Source organism: Phacochoerus africanus, chromosome 11 (assembly GCF_016906955.1).
Source record: "Phacochoerus africanus isolate WHEZ1 chromosome 11, ROS_Pafr_v1, whole genome shotgun sequence".
Lineage (NCBI taxonomy): Eukaryota > Metazoa > Chordata > Mammalia > Artiodactyla > Suidae > Phacochoerus > Phacochoerus africanus.
This window is the reverse complement of record NC_062554.1, coordinates 16,757,997-16,778,170: the sequence shown is the minus strand read 5'-3', so window position 1 is coordinate 16,778,170 and position 20,174 is coordinate 16,757,997. Positions and strand designations below refer to the sequence as shown.

The following is a 20,174-nucleotide window of genomic DNA, read 5'->3' as shown; positions in this document are numbered from 1 at the left end:
CATGAAGGACCAGGCAAGGGAGTAGGGAGCTCAGTGGCACGAAGAGTGAAGATTTGGAATAGCTGTTGTAGGGAATGGCAAAGGAGCTGACCAGGTACATAGGAGATTTTACGGGGTACAGCTGAGGCACTGCTAAGTGCCTTGACTTGAATGCTTTGTCTAGAACTACTTTTCATCTTTGCTCTTTATTAGCCCTTCAAGCTTATCTTTCTATCGCAGAACTTCCTGGTTACTAAGTGTTTACTCTTCTTGACCATGAGTTTCTTGAGGTAAGGGGCTTGACTTTCGTTTTTGAGTTCCTGGCATCTGGCACAATGCATTTAGTAAGCATTCAATGAGTACTTATTAAATAAAATAGTGATAATTTCACATTGGACTCTAAATAGTAAGTTTTTATTGACCCTTTCTTATCCCAACCCATAGATGCTGCTAAGTTAACTGATTCTCTGCCATGCTCCCAGAGCAACATAAATGTAGTATCCATTAAAAACTTTCATCATTTCATTTACTGCACTGTACTGAAACAGTCTTCTATTTCTATCTTACTCAGTGGACTAAAATCTTTTGAGATCAGTGATCCTGTAGCTTTGTATCACAAACTCATCACAATAGTTGGCTTAATACATGGCAGACATTTTTTGATTTACGCTGAACAATTAAGACTTTAAGTTTTGGTTTGCAAAGGCTTTATTTCTGAATGTATGTGCAATTTTAACAAATACTTTTTACAAGCAAAATCAACAGTATTACTTAAGTACAATCAACAGTATAAGATAAAGTGCCAAATTACGTGAAATCAGAGTAATCTCGGTAAAACACTGGGAAAAACAATGGCTTTCCCACATTTAAAAAGACACACCATCACCTCTTTTCTATTTGCTTCTCTTCAAGTATTCAAAGTGGTAAGAAAGTTTTCCATGCCATTGGAGGTAAGAGTTTCTAAACAGACTTACATTTAAAAGTTCAATAATTGGGTTCAGGGGACATTCTGTGAAAACAACTCAGGAGACCAAGCACTTGTAGTTTCAGGCACTGAAGGTGGCCAGTTTTCTGAAAATGGAAGGCAACATTTGACTTCTGAACAAGAACCAAGTCCCAAAACTGACTCTTTGAAAATCCAGCCTGACTTCGTAGTGTTACAGTTAGTTTTCTGTTTTGTAACTGTTGCTGTAAATGTATTCTTTAAATTAAACTCCTTCTTAGCTAAATATTTATCGGTTCTTTGTTTGATGTATTTCAGTTTTTTTCTTGGTAACTCTTTTTGATTAGGAGAATTATAAGCAGCAGGGCATTTCCTTAGACCCATGGCCCGGAATCCAAGTTTTTCTGAGGGAAAGACTTTCTGTGTGGTTGGAGGGACCCATTCCTCAACATCAGTGCCAAGGCCCTTGGCAATAGGACAGTCGTTGAAAACCTCTGGCTGTGTACCACCAGATATAGCAGGGCTTCTGGATTTCTGGCTGGGGGTCGTTATATTTTTTGGACAGCTAGGGATGGCCTGCTTTGCTTCATTTTCAGAGGAAATCCTTGTTTTTTTATAGTTAGCATCAAGGTCTGAATAAAAGGCAGGTAATTTTTCGAACATTCCTTTCATCCCATGAATTCTAGTTTGGTGGAATCCTGTAACGGGAGTTGACTGTGAACAAGGAACAAAGTCTTGGCTATCTTCAAAATCACATTCTGAATCTGATGGAAAATGAGGTGGAGAGGAACATGTTCTTGGATACAGAGAGGCAGGTGTGATTTGCGAGGATAACTTTTGTGAAAGCTGGCTGTAATTTTCAGAAGGTGATCTCAAAGGAAAATCAGATTCTGTATGATGACTTTCTGCCAAAGACTTTCCCCATTCTAACAAAATATCCTGTGACTTTTTGGTCATTTCTGTTGCAATGTCCATTTCTTTGGCACTATCATCAAAGAGATCAGCCGAAGCATCATAGCCACCTTCGTGACCAGTAGAACAGTTCTCTGTTAGGTTATTACTGGTGTGTTCATAAGTCATTTCTTTTAATGTATTTGTACTTCTGTTGGGACTACTGCAAGGAGCTTCTAAAGGATATGTAAGTTTCCTGCAAATTGTAGAACTGTCACCCTGGTTCTTTGGCCACTTACAGTAATGTTTATTATCTAAGTTATAAAGTTTGGAAACATTATACTTCCTATAATGCAAAGCCATCAACTTTTCACTCATTTCAGAAAATGATTTTTCTGCACATCCATTCAAATATTTGCTATTGAGACAAGAATGGTCATGCTCTGAGGTGCTGTGCTTAAGTGAAAATCCAGCATTATGTGGTGGAATTCTGGTAGACTTAAGAGTAACTGTTGTGCCAGAGCCTTTTGAAGATGGAAAAAGAGCTGACAGATAAACATTTGGTAGAAAATTTTCAGAAATATCTTTTTTACTACCACTTATATAGCCATTCTCTGCCATGTTCTCTGGTTGTGACTCCTTAGGAATACCAGGACTTGGATTTGCTTCACAGTTGGAAGGGAAGTTATCTTTGCTGGAGTTTGCTTTGACTCTTGCTTGTGGTGATCTTAAGGCTGGAGATGGTGTATGCAAGGCTCTAGTAGTTTTCTGGGGTGTGACTGATAACCTGCTGTGGTCTGCATGTAATTTACTGATGTCATTATCTAGATGCCAGTTCCTGCTATTGGCATCTGTCTGGGTTAGAGCAATCTCACTTTCGACAGCTGCCAGAAATTTGTTTAGGCTTTCAGAGAATGGCAGATCATCCCAGATCTCGGGGTCACAGTTCTGGGAACCACCATCTATCTCTTCAAGTCTGAGTGATGAAGGTGGACAACATAAAGCTCTCTCCTGAAGGCTAGTGGGGGTATCGACATCATCATGCTGGTGACAGGTTGGCTCCCACTGGGAATATATATTTTTAATTTCTACTGCACTGTGGAAGGATTTTGTATTACTTGACTCAGGTGTCTCTTGCACTTTCAAAGGGAAGAAATGAGAGCCAGGAACTCCAAGTTCATGAGGATTACTATGAATTGTACTTGGCTGATGAGCTTGTAACTTTTGTGTTGCATTCTTTTTATCCATATATGAAACAAGGCTCCATGAGCCCTGAATTGTGTCATGGCAGCTGTTGGAACCAGGGGCCTCTGCAGAGGAGATGCACTTTCTGTTCTCCTCAAGAGTCCCAGTGGCCTTGCTGTGTTCTAAAGCTGAAAAATCATTATCATCCGTTAGTTGTGAAACAATGGAGGTGAGCTCAAGTGATAGCTGCCAGAATCCTGAAAAACTATCTCTGCCATGGGACTCAAAACAACAAGAACTGCTGTCAGGGCCATATATGCTGCTGAGATCACTATCTGAATGCTCTAAAGCAAGGAAGTGGCTGTTAGGTGCTTGGGAGCCACAGCCAAGTTTCCTGGTATCAGAAAGCTGCAAAAGCTGATGGAAGTAGTCAAGGACAGTGAAGCCTACAACACCGGGGTCTGGTAGAACAATCTGGCAAGCTACTAGTGCTTTAACTTCTCTTCTGTGGTTGGAGAACTGCTGTAAGAAGTTGCTGGAATCTGAACCTTGTCTGTGTTGGTTTTCAAAGTTCTGTGAAAGAAGTAAAGGAATTTAAATGAGAATAAAATTTTCTTACTTTGACTCAAATGTGAAACAGGGATTTAAAAGGTTAAAACAGATGCAGCTATAACCCTCACCACCATAATTTCAATTCCTCTAGTGTTACAGACCTAAAACGCTAGAGGACTTGAAATTATGGGGAAATAAACCTTGGCATAAAGAGACTTGTCCTCAAATCTTGGGTTCTAACATTTCCCAGTGTTGGGACTTTGGACAAGTTATTATTAGGTTTCTCATTCATAAATTAAGGATAAAAATGCAGGATTACTGGAGTTCCTGTCGTGGCACAGTGGTTACTGAACCCGACTAGGAACCATGAGGTTGCGGGTTCGATCCCTGGACTTGCTCAGTGGGTTAAGGATCCGGCGTTGCCATGAGCTGTGGTGTAGGTAGCAGACATGGCTCGGATCCTGCATTGCTGTGGCTCTTGGTGTAGGCTGGTGGCTACAGCTCCGATTAGACCCCTAGCCTGGGAACCTCCATATGCCGCAAGAGTGGCCCTAGAAAAGGCGAAAAGACAAAACAAACAAACAAACAAACAAACAAAAAAACACGCAGGATTACTGTACTAGCAATTAACACAAAAAACCGCAGTGCTTAGCAATAAATGGTAGCTACTATTACATTTCTCATTAGCTTCCATAAACTTTGAGTGTTTAAAGGAATGTTGTCACTTGTTAAAAAAAGAAGAAAAATAGCCATCTAAGATTTTAACAGAGCAAACCTCTGTGGCTCCTGGTTTCACCTTCCCTTTGGGTTTTTCTCACTTTTCAGTTGCAGAATGCTCTATTCCTTTTTCTTTTTTTTTTCTTTTTTTTGCTTTTTGCCTTTTCTAGGGCCGCTTCCCCCAGCATATGGAGGTTCCCAGGCTAGGGGTCTAATCAGAGCTGTAGACTCTGGCCTATGCCAGAGCCACAGCAACTCGGGATCCAAGCCACATCTGCAACCTACACCACAGCTCAGAGCAAAGCCAGATCCTTTACCCACTGAGCAAGGCCAGGGATCAAACCCGAAACCTCATGGTTCCTAGTTGGATTCGTTAACCACTGTGCCACGACGGGAACTCCTCCATTCCCTTTTTTGAAAACCCTGACTGCTGTGTCGGCAAAATAATTCATTTGTTCCCTTTAGCTATATATATGAAACAGAAAATGATTGATTCTTCAGAGTCAGCACATTCTTTAGACTTTTTCTACAGTCATTTTGTAATTAAGACCATCCTTCCTAATCTAAGAGTTAGCAATACTCAGTTACTTTGCCTTCATCCTTACTACCTCCTTCTTTTGGAGAGAGAATTAAAAAGCTAAAGTTGAAAGTTTTACTACAGAATCAGAATCACATTTAGAGGGTATGCTGGAGTTCCCGTCGTGGCTCAGTGGTTAACGAATCCGACTAGGGACCATGAAGTTGCAGTTTCAATCCCTGGCCTTGCTCAGTGGGTTGAGGATCCGGTGTTGCTGTGAGCTGTGGTGTAGGCTGCAGATGTGGCTCGGATCCCGAGTTGCTGTGGCTCTGGCATAGGCTGGCAGCTACAGCTCTGATTCGACCCCTAGCCTGGGAACCTCCATATGCCATGGGTGCAGCCCTAAAAAGACAAAAGACAAAAAAAAAAAAATTAGAGGGTATAATAAATTCCAAATATATATTAAAAAAACCCCAAACACTTATGAATTTATAATAAATTCAGACTTTTTTAAAGCTCTGAAAGTATCTCAGCTGGGCTCTTCTGACTTTTGAAAGAAGAAGTTGTCATACATGGTGTTTCTTGTTTTAATTTTTTAAAAATTATAGTTGATTTTCAGTGTTGTGATAGGAAGTTGTCATACACGGTGTTTTAACAGATCACCTATAGCCTACTTTTACACAGCTTATGGTGCTTCTACAGGTCCTTGTGTTGATGACTCCTGATAACTTTACAAAACTCAAATCATTTCACTACAATGGAAATACTAGCATAATACTAAAAAGAAAGCTAGTATCAATTACCGTCACTCCGAAAATAAAGCTTTGTCCAACAAAGCAAGTTTCAACTGCTTTAGTTAATAGCTTCTGAGTTGTATCACTGTCCAGTGTTTCTGGAATTTCATTAGGATCCTGAATGTACCTTGATTAGAAAGAAAATAAAAAATGTGAAAAAGATAAGCTTTGAAATTTTAACTTGCCATAAAGTCAGAAGATACAATTAGTTTGAAAATGCAGCATGAACTTTTTGGGTTACATATAGAAAAAAAAAAGTGACTTTAAGAGCTAGGTATTTTGTTCCCTCTATGTTCTCATAGTCTAAAAAGACAAAAACAATTGATCAAGTGTGAATAAAGTAGATGCCTGCCCAGTAATCAAGCCCAGCAATTATTCTAAAAGTGACAGTGGGAGTAGTGGTGGGATCTCTAATCCCTCTCCTCAAAGCAAAGGGATGTCTTTCCTCATTGCTGGCAATCCTGGCTGTGGCCCCTAGGCTCTCCCCTTCTTCAAATTAGTGTGTTCTCAACTATAAGGAGACAAGAGATTTCCGTTGTTAAGTGATTAGGGGAAGAGGGTAGGTGATTGAAGGGGAGAAAAAGCTTCAATCATTTATATATTTTTTTACATTCTCAGGACAATATTTTAACAGGTCAAGCCATGCAGATGAAGTTACAATGCAAAGGAAATAAATGAAAAAATTTCAACTCCTGATTTGCGAATATTCCTTTAAATAGCTTCTTCTATCTCAAGGGACCATAGCCCCTTGATATGAATGATCCTTCAGTTTGAAATGATTTTACTTTCTTATTCTGTATTTCTTTAACTTGGATTATAGTTTTGTAATTTAAAACTCCAGGAGTTCCCGTTGTGGTTCAGTGGGTTACAAGCCTGATTAGTATCCGTGAGGGTGCAGGTTTGATCCCTGATTTTGCTCAGTAGGTTACGGATCTGGTGTTGCTGTGAGCCCTGGTGTAGGTCGGAGATGGGGCTCGGATCTTGTGTTGCTGTGGCACCAGCTGCAGCTCTGATTTGACCCCTAGCCTGGGAACTTCCACATGCAGGTGTGGCCCTCAAAAGCAACAAAACAAAACAAAACAAAACAAAAACCCAACTCTAATTACAGCTTAGTTGGCCTGAATAAAAGGAACATATTTGACAACATCACAATATATATTCAGGAAATAAACATCTTTCTATTCCTCATTTGATTAACTTTTAAAGGAAGTGATGATCTGAGGTGGAGTGATCATCTTACGTCTTCAAATTCTACTGATGTACTAAAGGAGCAGCTAGGAAAAATAATGCTTTAAACATTCTTACCTGTGCAAACCAGTGGCTGTAAGACCAAAAAATGCATCCAAGCAGCTTCCAAATACAGTAATGCCAAATAATCTGTTTGATTCTGCAACTTTTAAGGAAAGTTTATATCTGTAATTGGCATTATCAGCTTTACCAGTAAAGCCACATTTTGGACAATTAGACCTGGAAAAGTGGAAGAAAAAAGCATAAAGATGTTCACGAATTTTTTTTTTTTTTGGTTACACTTGTGGCACGTGGAACTTCCCAGGCCAGGGATCAAACCCATGCCACAGGTGCGACCTGCGCCACAGCTGTGGCAATGCCAGATCCTTAACCCACTGCGCTGCACAAATCTGGAAAAATAAAAATGAATTTGTAAAATAACAATTACAAATGATATTTTGTGTATAAATATACCTATATAACTTATATTCTTCTTAAACAATTTCACATCAATCTCTCTTGAACTTGTCTATTCATAACAGTTACTTTCGCTGATTTAAATTAAACAGCACCAAACTGATGGAAACTGAAAGAAAATTGTGTGTGTATGTGAGACAGAGAGAGAGAAGGAGGGAGGAAGGGAGAGAAAGAGAGAGGTTGGTTGGTTGTTGTTGGGTAGCTGAATCATCATTAACAAATTGTGGCATATTATAGTCTGAGGCTGGAGTGAGGACAAACTAAATATAACAAAGTGAGCATCACACCAACAGAAGTCCTGAAATTTAATGTCTATAATCTGTTAAGAGAACAAGGAATAATCTCAAAACATTTAATAAATACTTTTAAAAATAAATATTTATACACAAATTACCTAGTTATATTTCTCTATTATAAGAATAGGTTTACTTTCTTTAATTCATTGGAATATGTGAGGAGTCCCCTGGCTCAGCAGCTTAAGGATCTCATGTTGGCTTGGGTGCTGATATGGCTTGGTTCACATCCCATGCCCTTTTCCATGAGGCAGGTGCAGCCAAAAAAAAAAGATATGTTGAGAATTTATTAATTATAAAAGTTAAATACAAAACATCTTGTTTAACTTGTTTGTAAGGCAATTATGGCCAAAGGCTTTCTCATCAAACACTCCTGGGTATCAAGTATAACACCACTGTTATGTACTAGCCGTCTGCTCTTGATATAGATACTGAATCCCTTAAATCTAGATTTTCTCATCTGTAAATCCAGGATTGAAGACAGATAAAATGAGGCAAAGTATAAAAGAAAAAAAGAAAGAAAAAAAAGATCTAGTACAGATCTTATCAAATTGATGTTTTAGCCTGCTTTTCTCTTATAATTATATTAAATACTGTGATGGTTAGCATCACTTCTAACTAGCGTTTCCCTCTTTTTTTTTTTTGGCTTTTTTTTTTTGCTATTTCTTGGGCCGCTCCCGTGGCATATGGAGGTTCCCAGGCTAGGGGTTGAATCGGAGCTGCAGCCACCGGCCTACGCCAGAGCCACAGCAACGCGGGATCCGAGCCGCGTCTGCAACCTACACCACAGCTCACGGCAACGCCGGATCGTTAACCCACTGAGCAAGGGCAGGGACCGAACCTGCAACCTCATGGTTCCTACTCGGATTCGTTAACCACTGCGCCACGACGGGAACTCCTCCCTCTTTTCGAGTTTGCAATATCTTAGAACTATATCCATCTTTCACATTCTTAATTTAGCATGTTTTTTGACCCCTTAAAACATCTTATGGTAATGGTTAATCCTAGAACTTTGTTTTTTGTTAACGTCGCTAACAATCTGGCTTAAAAATGAACTGAAACATGCAAGCGGAAAGTAAGTTAAAGATAGTTGTATAAATTTAATTGATGCCAGATAGCCACTAGGGGGAGCCTAAATTCCATAGCTCGAAAGGTAATTATTTTGAACCAAGGTTAATTCTTCACACACTGAGGATGGATGTGTATCAGTGCATTCATATAATCTTAAGCAAATCTTCTGGAGTTTGTGCTGCAGTTTGACCATAGCATAAAGTGAAGGTAATCGAGTCACTAGGGCATAAAAACCTCATTAGTATTAAGCTCTAGTGAAATGAATTAAGCGTTTTAAATGTATCTTAGAACTTCTTTAAAGATTATGTGTTAATAATGCATTCAGGTCTAATGTAAAATTCTTAGCAAATTTTAAAGTAATCAATATGCATACAAATGTTTTCAACATACATTATTTCATTCTGATAGGTAAACAAGGCATTTACTCCCATTTACAAACTGGGAAACTGGGGTAAATTTTTGCCCAAGGTGACAAAGTTAGTGAATTTTATAACCAAATCCAAGGCTTTGGATTCCTGTTTTAGAGTTCTTTTCTGTATGATAACTATACAAACAGTATGATTAATAATGAACTATGTTGCAAATAGAGAATATCAATAATAGCCTAATAAAGACCAAGTCTATTAGTATTAATGCATATACACACTTAAATTATACATACTTTGATCTTCTATGTAAAATGGAAATATTTATTTTCTGTTTCTTTGTTTGTTTATGACCACATCTGTGGCATGTGGAAGTTCCCAGGCTAAGAATCTTACTTATGCTGCAGTTGCAACCTGTGGCACAGCTGCAGCAATGCTAGAGCCTCAACCCACTGAGCTGCAAGGGAATGTCTGAAGATATTTATTTATGTACCTTCCTTTAATCCTTTTAGGAATAAATCTGGATTAAAATAAATAAATGCTAGTATGGAGTATTATAGATCAAAGCTTTTCAAACTACCACTGCTCCAGTATTGGAGGTTAAAAAGACAAGTGATCACATAAAACACAAAACCTAAGGACTGGGGTTCAGGGAAATTTTAGAGACAACGAAGAGCAGTCTTTTTCTCTTCATTGTCTCTAAAGTCTACAAAGGCTGGAGTGTGGAATTCCTCTGTCATAAACTTGCTGAGCAAGGAATTTGCTTGCAGCAAGGAATTTCTGTTTCTTATGCTGGCTTACAACTGACTCCAGGTAAGAAAAAAGGAAAGCAGAAATAACAGGAAAGACAAGCACTGGAAATTATGGGAATAGACTTTTTGTAGTATTGTCAATGTAATATCTACAGAGGACAGGCTATATGTCTGTGGACATTTCCATGGGCAAGGACAAAGTGCTGTGGATTTTATAAGCCTAAATGGTCCAGTTAGAGCTCACTTTTCTGGAAGCATCCTAAATGCTGGGAAAGTGAGGGGGAGGTGTTATTCTGGATACAAATTCCACTGCTAATTTAGAGGTAACATAATGATTATATATGTAGACAGCAGTCATATTGTTTAGGCTTGACTATGTTTCTGCCACTAACGAGCTGGCTATGTGATTTGAGGCAACTTATTTAACCTTTCTAAGCTTTAATTTTCTTCTCTGAAAGTTGGCATTTACAATAGCATCACCTCACAGGACTGCTGCATTGAAAGACACAATGCTTTTACACAGTTTCTAGGACCATGCTTAGCATACAGTAAATACTCATTAATGTCATCTATTGTTAGTACCACTCTAAAGAGGTGAAAATGGCTGTACTGGTCAACCTAATTGTTTGTCATAGATTAAAAGAAATGACTTGCAGGGAGGAGTTCCCGCTGTGGCAAAATGGGATTTGCAGCATATCTGGAGTCTGGGGACACAGGTTCCATCCCCAGCCTGACACAGTGGGTTAAGGATCTCAGGTTGCAAATGAGGCTCAGATCTGATCTCTGGCCCAGGAATTTCATATGCTGTGGGGCGGTCAAAAAAGAAAAAAAAAAAATGACCTGGGGATGGAATTCCCTTCTACAATAGCAGGTTAAGGACCCAGCATTGTCAGTGAAGCAGCTCAGGTTGCTGCTGTGGCGTGGGTTCAATCCTTGGTCTGGGAAGTTCCATGGGTGCCCTCCCCACATCCCACCGAAAAAAAAAGGAGAAATGACTTGGGGGAAAACTCAGTTTTAAAAATATTTCACATCCTATGGAGTTCCTGTCATGGTGCAGTGAAAACAAATCTGACTAGGAACCATGAGGTTGCGGGTTTGATCCCTGGCCTCGCTCAGTGGGTTAAGGATCTGGCATTGCTGTGAGCTGCGGTGTACGGTGCAGACACAGCTTGGATCCAGTGTTGCTGGGGCTGTGGCATAGGCCAGCAGCTATAGTTCTGATTCAACCCCTAGTCCAGGAACTTCCATATGCCATGAGTGCGGCACTAAAAAGCAAAAAAAAAAAAAAAAAAAAAAAAATTAAAAAATAAAAATATTTCACATCCTATATATCTATATATTACTGATTATGTATCACATAAGGTCTAAAGCATTTAATCAATTCATTTGATCCTTACAACAACCCTATGAAGCAGATATTATTACTTTCCCCATTTTGAAATCCAGATAATTTTTTTAAAGCTTTTTAGGGCCGCACCCGTGGCATATGGAAGTTCCCAGGCTAGAGGTCAAACTGGATCTGTAGCTGCCAGCCTACACTATAGCTCACAGCAATGCCAGATCCTTAACCCACTGAGCGAGGCCAGGGATTGAACACCGTCCTCATGGATACTAGTTGGATTTATTACCACTGTGCCACAACAGGAACTCCAGAGAGCCAGATAATTTTATTGACTGGCCCATAACTACAAAGCTTTAAGTGGCAGGGTTCAGATTTGAACACAGGCAGTCTGGTTGCAGAGAACTGTACTTTCTAATCACCAGGACATAATGAATAGGTAAAATATACTTGCTCAAGATCACACAATTATCAAGTGTCAGAGACTCTCTGCAACCCTGTTGTGTTCTCCAAAGTTTGAAATCATTCCATGATACCACACTGCTTCCAAGAATAGGTCCAAATCAAAAGCAAACGGTCCCTGGGTTTTAGTTCTTTCAGAAAATAGGTAGGAACCTAAAAATGAGTGAACCTCAGTCCAGCTCTAAGACAACCTAGACACTATCATACTGTCATTTATTCATTCATTTAACAAATATTTATTGCATATTTTCTATGAACTACCCACAGGCTGAATGCTGAGAATTTAATGATGAGTAACACAAACAGGTTCTTTCTCTCAGAGTTTACAAATGAGTACTTGAAAGAATGGCTTAATAAAGGAACAGTGACAACTATGGGAAGGATGACTTAAGAGGCCATGTGGGGGCTGGAACGGTCAATTCCTCCCCATCCAATGCTAACTAAACAAAAAGACTAGTTGAGAATATTGCTGACCAACTACTCTACTTATATACTACTAGGTTCTTATTACCTCTTCTCCAGGTAGAGAGAATGTTTTCTGAAGAAACTCCGACCCTAACCTCTCACTTGTACCCGATAAAGATGAGAGAAGAATCTTAGGCCCTCAGGTATACTTGGCCTGAATCTGAGCACCATAATAGTGTTATGTGCCGAGCACTATTCCAGCTGCTGAAGTTTACAGAGATTACAATATAGTCTCTTTCTCAAAGAGTTTATTTATTTACTAAAAAATAATATGGAGATTATGTAAAAATAAACAAACAACAAATACCCTCTATACTATTTCTAGGGATATCCCAGAAGTGGGCTGAATTTTGCATCAGGATTGTGACTTATTCTCTGAGAAATTATTTTTTTCACTGAATCTGGTACTTAGCAAAGACTTTGAGATAATCTGAAATGTCTCTCTAGCAGTAGAGGACTGCCAGTCAACTCTATTCTAGGATTTAACAGAAGAACCAACCTAAGAGAATCCTAGGTCCTGGAGTGAATAGGAAATCTACAGAGTACACTTCAGTTTCCTTTCTCACACTTATAGGCTTTATTTTTACCTCTTGGAGACCAGGATTATCCGAGAGAAGCACTTTTGACATGAAGGATATATAAAACTAGTGTTCTGGAGAGCAAGAACTGAGGCAAGAAGAAATTTTCTTCTTCTATTCATGTGTTCTCACTGTGGCCTGCAAAACAAACAACCATGGGATGAATGGCAAATCTTCAACTGTATGTGCATAATTCATTTCTTAGCAAAATCACTTAACCTCCACTGCAAAGCCAATGGATGTTTTTTGTAATTCATGTCAATATACTGGAGGACTAATTTTCTTTTTCTGCTTAATTAAGATTTAAAACAGCAAATACTCTATTTTTGAATAAATGCTCCATCTCAATAATTCAGGATAGGTATCATTTATCGTCTTTCAACATCTATATTAGGAGTTATATAGAATTTGTTTCTACTATTAATAGGAAGGAACTTTAAATGAACTTACATGAATGTTTTAAAGAACCTATGTCTGTGGGAAATAGTTCTTTTTAGCTGAAAAAAATTAACTTTATTAGATTTCAGTGTATACAGTTTTTTGTTTTTTTTTTGTTTTTGGCTGCACTGGAGCATATAGAAGTTCCCAAGCCAGAGACTGAGCCATAGCTGTGGCAACGTTGGATCCTTTAACCCACTGATCTAGGCTGAGGATCAGAGCTGTGCCTATGCAGCAACCTGAGTCACTGCAGTCAGGTTCTTAACCCACTGTGCCACAGTGGGAACTCTACATTTTTATACAGCTTGAAGAGGAAAAAAAACAACAGTTTAGTGTGCGTAAAAAATAAAAATTTGCAAGCTCAAAGGAGAGTTCTAAGTGCTTTATGTGCCTCGTATAAAACATACCAGAGGGGGAGTTTCTGCTGTGGTGCAGTGGGTTAAGGATCCGGTGTTGTCTCTGTAGTGGCATGGTGTTTGATCTCTGGCTTGGGAACTTCCACAAGCCAAGAGTATGGCCAAAAAAAAAAAAAAAAATTAGCAATGTCCGCCTTTTTTTTTTTGGCTTTTTAGGGCCACACTTGTGGCATATGGAAGTTCCCAGCCTAGGGGTCAAATCAGAGCTACAGCCGCTGGCCTACAGCAGTGTGGAATTTGAGCCACGTCTGTGACCTATACCACAGCTCAGGGCAACGCCAGATCCCCAACCGACTGAGTGAGGCCAGGATCAAACCCGCATCCTCATGTATCCTAGTCAGTTTGCTAACTATTGAGCCCTAAAGGGAACTCCCAGCAGTGTTCACCTTTTTATACTTTCTTTTTAAAAATCCAAATGTTAGTTTATCAAAAATTTATGTTATTAAAGGGGGGTATAGAAAAAGCAAAAAAAAAAAAAATCTAATCCTGCTTTAATTCTTGTTATTCTTGTTTTTAGACTCTTAGGCATACATGACTAGTAAGGTTTTATGAAGAGCAGATATGTATCCCTAGATTTGGCTGTCACCTTAGGCCATGTGGCAATCTAAGGACAAGGCAGAGGAGGAGACATAGGGTACAAGGGGAGGCAGAAAGAAAGGTTAGAGAACACTGCTATTAATTGTACTACTAACTTCAAGTTCCTCCTTGCCAATACAATAAATGATGGAACGTATGTCAGCAAAGGCATCTTCCCTCTACATGTCTAAAACTCAGTTTGGGGTAGGGTATAACATGGTGCTACACCTGCCTATGAGCTAGGGGAGATAAAATGGGGCAAAACTCCCTCCTAAAAATGTGGTTTCTTACTTGCTTAAAAATCCTGCTTTTTAGAATGAAGCCTCAATAGTTTATACTGCCTGTGAGGCCCCAGTTCATCTAGCCCCACCTCCTTGACCTCACCTTGTATCACTTAGCCCCCAGTCACTGCACTTCAAGCCATGCTAGCCTTCTTTCTGCTCCTCAAACACACCAAAGAGTTTCTCTTCTTGGGCTTCTGTGCTTGTCTAGAATGCTCTTCCCTTAGTTCTTCAAGGAGCTGGCTCATTCTCATCCTTCAATCTTTAATGTTATCCCTCAGAAAGCCACATTTTATCTCAAGTAGACACCCGCTTCCTCTTAGTTTCTGTATCACCCATTTTATTCCTTCATGGTACTCATCATGCTCATGATATATGCAATCATAAAAATGTATATATTAGATGATACATGCTTACTTTTTTTTTTTCCCGTTTTATGGCCACACCCATGGCACATGGAAGTTCCGGGGCCAGGAGTTGAATCGGAGCTGCAGTTGCTGCCCTATGCCACAGCCATGGCACCATCAGATCCTTAACCCACTGAGCCAGGCCAGGGATTGAACCTGCATCCTCAGGTGTCACGGGGTCTTTAACTTGCTGAGCCCCAACAATTCCTATGCTTACTTATTTTTAACTTATTTTTATTGGTTCTTCCCCATTAGTCTGAAAGTTTCATGAAGATGGGGATCTGGTCTATAAGTCATTGATAAATGAAAAGCATACAAGAGCAGAAATACTTGGGAATTAATTTCTAAATTAATGTGTGAGCACTAATTGCTTTACTTTTAGAGGAAGGGTGGTTAAATTGCCATTATTTAAGCATTTATTGCCCTCTAGTGGACAAATAAGTATATCTGGAAAACTATAACTTAATGGTAAGTTTGAGAACTGAAAAGAAAAAGCTCACTGAAGTATTTTTACTATTGTGTTTCACTTGGTAAACTCCAGCAAATGGCAAAAAGATATTCATTGGCTGGTGGGAAAATATGCAGTAAGATCCTTTTAGGCATTAGCTACTGTCTCTGCTGTTTGCACAGTATTTCATTATACTTGTCTTCTGGTTTGTTTTGTCTCTCTCTCTCTACTGCCTGACAAGAAGTATGTTGAATTCATGTTTGATAGATAACTGCATGAAGCATCGGAGGGAGCAAATGCTTAAATTAGGAAAATATGGTCACAGACATGGGAACAATTTCACATGTGGTATCTATTGCAATTTATCTTTCCCCTTGATTTTTTTGGGAAGGATGGTGCTATAGTATTACATTTCTTTCAGTTCCTTCAGTCAGAAAACCATATTCCAACTTAATAAGTTCAATATATTTACTTATTTATCAATTTATTTATTGTGCAGCTGAGACATACCAGGTCACGGGAATAATATATTTGACAGACGAAATAGACAAGGGCCCTACTTAGTCACTAGTCTAGTGCAGGAGACCAGACTAGGTTTTTAAACCAATTATCACACCAAAAAGCTGAAATTGTGGAAAATTCTATAAAGGAAATGTACATAATACCATGAGAAAATCTAACAAGGGGACTGATCTAGTCTTGGCTTGAGGAGATGGGGAGAGGGAGGAGAATAGTTAGGCACATAGATAATCTTTTGAAATATTTTTTTCAGAGTTGTCAGATTAAAGGTGACTTTTATTTCCTTTATATATTTAAAATATTTTCTAAATGCATTACTTCTATAATTAGAACAATAAATATCATAAAAGTACTAGGCAGGGAACTTAGCAATAACATAAAAGAAAACCTTGGGTCCTCTCGATTTCTCCCATAGAGAAGTAGAAACAAGGAGGAGATGGAGAGAGAGAGGAAAGTATAAATATTAGGGAATTAATTAGGGCCTCAGTTGGCTTTTGCTTTGAAAGACTGGAGATTGCTCAAGTCAATGAAGAACGAAGAGTCTATTTCACTTGACACTTCATGAAAATATGTGGAGTCCAGGTGGACATATTATAGTACATTTTAAATTTAATATGAAATACTCTGGAGTACTTGCTTTATCTCTTTTTAGTCAGCCACGTGAGAGATCAACCATTAATACAAGATGCTTTACTAAGTAACCATGAAAAATTGCTATCACAGGGAAGGGACTCATTTTAAGCCCAAATTTGCTTTTGGATATAACTACATGTTAAGCCAAATTATAAACAAAGTTACTTGAAGAAGGGGCACTACATAAAGCAAATGTTCAATGGAATCAGGCTAATAGAGTTGATGTATCCTTATCACGCTAGACAAGTTTTTGGCCACCAGCCCAGATATAAGCTCATTGATTACCCCCCCACCCCCACATCCCATTTTCATTCGAGCCAAGGTGTTGTCAAACTTTAGCATGCATCACAATCACTGGGGAGTTGATAATCCACAGATTTTGGGGCCCCCACCCACTTCACAGTTTGATTCATTAAGTCTGGAATGAGGGCTTGAAAATTTGCATGTCTCTCAAATTCCAGATAAGGCTTGTGTTTCTACACATGAAAACCGCTGGCCCAGCCATTTTGGCTGCCTGATGGTAAACAATACTTGTGATTAATGTGGTTATAGTTAAATTGTAAAGTCTCAGAGCATTTCAATATCTTTCAAATTACTTTGTAATTCTTTGCTCTTGTCTATTATCTGGTGACTTTTCAGTTTAACTTCCTCATGATGAAGGTGTAGAAGATATCTTAATAACCTATTAAAAAAAATGCCCATATATGCCTGCATATTGATACACTGTTTTCTCCTTTGGGCTAGATTAGAAAATCCAAAAAATTAGACTAGAGAATCTAGAATAATTCTTATTAAATGTTAGACCACTGGAAAGAAAATTAAGTGTTTAGTGTGAATTGGCATCTGGAGAGGATAGTGAAGAGAAGTATAAGATGGAGATTCTATTTTAATGAAGTTTATAAACAGGTTGGGCTCTAATTTCTTTTGAACGCTTTACAGTTTTCAATGTGCTCTTACATCATTATCTTATCTATTTAGAGAAATTAAGTAACTAATTAAGGGTCAAGAAGCAGCCAGAATCAGGCCTGGAATTCATGGCTTCTGATGAATAGCTCACCAGTCTTTCTAGTCAAGTACATTGTTTGCTCAAGCTTCACATGTAAACTATTTTTATCTGTTTCAAGACTGTGGCCAAAGGATGAAATCACTCCTTAAAAACCTAGCCCTAGGAGTTCCCGTTGTGGCAGCAGTGGTTAACGAATCCAAAGAAACCATGAGGTTGTGGGTTCGGTCCCTGGCTGGATTCAGTGGGTTAAGGATCCGGCGTTACCGTGAGCTGTGGTGTAGGTTGCAGATGTGGCTCGGATCCCATGTTGCTGTGGCTCTGGCATAGGCCAGGGCTGCAGCTCTGATTGGACCCCTAGCCTGGGAACCTCTATATGCCGTGGGAGTGGCCCTAGAAAAGGCAACAACAACAACAACAACAAGAAACCTAGCCCTACTTCTAAGAGTATATAGCAAAGGAGCTAGGACTAACTCTTCTCCCTTTTCTTCATTATTTTCTAAACTCCTCTTGCTTAGCAAGAAAATAGTCACTTTGTTGCTTTCAGATTTCCCATTTCATATATATATAGGACAAGTGGCCTCCGCTATGGAAAGGGTGGCTATTTTGAGTTACTTTGTTAAAACTACCTAACTAACGGTCCTCTCCAAAGGTGCATGCTTTGTCTAAGTTTTCTAAAGACAATCATAACAGTTCCCTGAGAAATGATTTACTGATAGTAACATGAAAATTCTAGAAAGGGAAGAGAGAGGCAGTTAGGAGACAGAAATTTAAATAAACAAAAAAACAGAAAAAACCTCTTTTGTTTGGGGAAGTACTTGTGAAAAATATTTTAAAAACATTACCCAGGAAATTCTTAGAATAAGCAGTTTGTTCACTGTATTTATGATAGGTTCTATAATATCATTATGATACTGTTCTAGGGATGGGGAAGGGGACAGGGTAACAGAAAAAAACAGGCTCTTAAATTCAAGGGATAAGGCTAAGATAGACAATGTGTAACTACCAATGAAGCGACACAAAGGTACACAGTACGTCCAAGTTCTATACCTACATATCTCAACTGCCGATTCAAGAACCAACTGTATTTGGGTGTTTCACAGACATTTCAAGGCTTACAAGGCAAAAAATCTGAATTCTTAGTTTCCTCTCAAATCTCTTTACTTGCAGTCTTCTCCATCTCAGTAAATGGCTGTACTTTCCAACCAGTAATTAAAGCCAGATACCTAGAAGCAATGTCATCCTTCATTCCTCTCTTTTTGTCAAGTCCCATATCATGTTTATCCATGTTTTTTAGATACCCTTGAGTCTACTTCCATATCTAAAAACCACCACTCACATTCCACCCCCCCCCCCATATTCTGCCACCACTTTAATCCAAACCACCACCATCTCCTGCTTATGCTGCTGTATTAACATCGTACTGTGTGACCTGGTCCCTGACCATTTCTCCAGGCTCATCTCATACAACTGTCCTTTCTGAATATGTTCCAGCAACAGTGGTCTTTTCTTAGATTCTTGAACACTAAGATGCCAAGCTCTTTCCTGCCTTAAGGCCTTTGTACAACCTATTCACTCTGGAAGATTCTTCCTTTCCTCTGTGGCATGGCTGGATCATTCTCATCTTTTTGGCCTCAATTTAAGTGCCAACTCCTCAGAAAGGCCTTCCCAGACCAACCTAACTCAAATAGATTCCACTTAATTCTTAAGTCCACCCATAAAAGGTTTAAGTTCCATTAGAATAGGAATCTCATATCTTGCTCACCAGTGTAATCCTAGTACCTAGCAGTTCTGGGCACAGAGGAGGGAGGCACTTAAAAACGACCTGTAGCACGAGTAACTAAGTACTTGGTGCATTGTGACCCAATCTTTCAGGGTCAGGGAAGACTTCCTGACTTAGAAGGCTTTATAAAATGCGACCTAAGGAATGAGTAGAATTAGCTGGGTTGGGGATGGGATTTAGAAGAGGTCTGGAGGTAAGGGAGGATGACGCATTTGAGGAACTCAAAAAGACAAAAAGGGCCCTATTAACCACGGTAAGGAATTTAGACTTAAACCTGAGGGCAAATAAGAGCAATCAAAGGAAAGGTTAATGGGGAGACCCTGATTAGATTTGCATTTATCAGCCTGGAAATGGGCAGACTGGTTTGGAAGGAGAACCAGCTACGAGGCTACTGTCACAGTTACGCGGCAGTTGTGCTGAACCAAGGTAAGTACAGTAAAAGTGGCGAAAAGCGTATGGATTTGAGATATTCAAGAGATTGGTATGACTGGCTGGTTGTGAGAGAGAAGAAGGGCATCTAGACAGCTTTCGAGTTTCTGGTCTAAACACACTACTCATTTAAGCACTTTCCCCTTTGGGTCACCAAGGCACTTCTGGAAAGGACCTCTTTTCAACAGGTATTACTCGGCATAGCAGCCGGTTGCATATGTATCTCTGAGCATCTCAAAAACTAGAGTGATGCCTTTTCCTCTCCGTATTTCCGGTTCCAGACGCTCACCGGCGTCCAGCTCGATGGCATACTAAATGTTCGATTAATGCTCACTGAGCGATTGCAACAGCATTGTCTAAAATAAAATATGACCTTCTTACTCTTCTACCCTCATTGCCGCCCTTTTAAAGAAGGCTCCTGAAAAAAACAACATAGAATGCCCTGAGTCTCACTCATAACGACGTTAAGGGTTTCGTTAAGGAGTCTCCGGCGCTGCCCCCCCCCCCCCCCCCCGGAGGACCTCCTCCCGCAGCAACTCACCTGGGCAGAGCGCCGGGAACCTGCCCGGGCGGAGCTCAGTTAGTGACAAGGCCCTCAGGACTCAGCAGCAAACCAAGCGCCCTCCAATCGAAT

At 39.5% G+C, this 20,174-nt stretch overlaps 2 protein-coding genes across 2 annotated transcripts in view; one reads left to right on the top strand and one right to left on the bottom strand.

Moving 5' to 3' along the window:
• PRCP (prolylcarboxypeptidase) overlaps positions 1-20,174 on the top strand; it is a 130,142-nt gene that overhangs the window by 36,830 nt on the left and 73,138 nt on the right. The gene's annotated exons all lie outside the window — the stretch shown is intronic.
• Positions 710-20,170, bottom strand: DDIAS (DNA damage induced apoptosis suppressor). The gene is made up of 5 exons (XM_047754072.1): positions 20,082-20,170; positions 12,617-12,745; positions 6,884-7,045; positions 5,588-5,705; positions 710-3,571 (listed from the first exon to the last, which is right to left on the bottom strand). Exons 2-5 carry the CDS (start codon positions 12,727-12,729, stop codon positions 977-979), a joined length of 2,988 nt encoding a protein of 995 aa, XP_047610028.1. The 5' UTR covers positions 12,730-12,745; positions 20,082-20,170; the 3' UTR covers positions 710-976.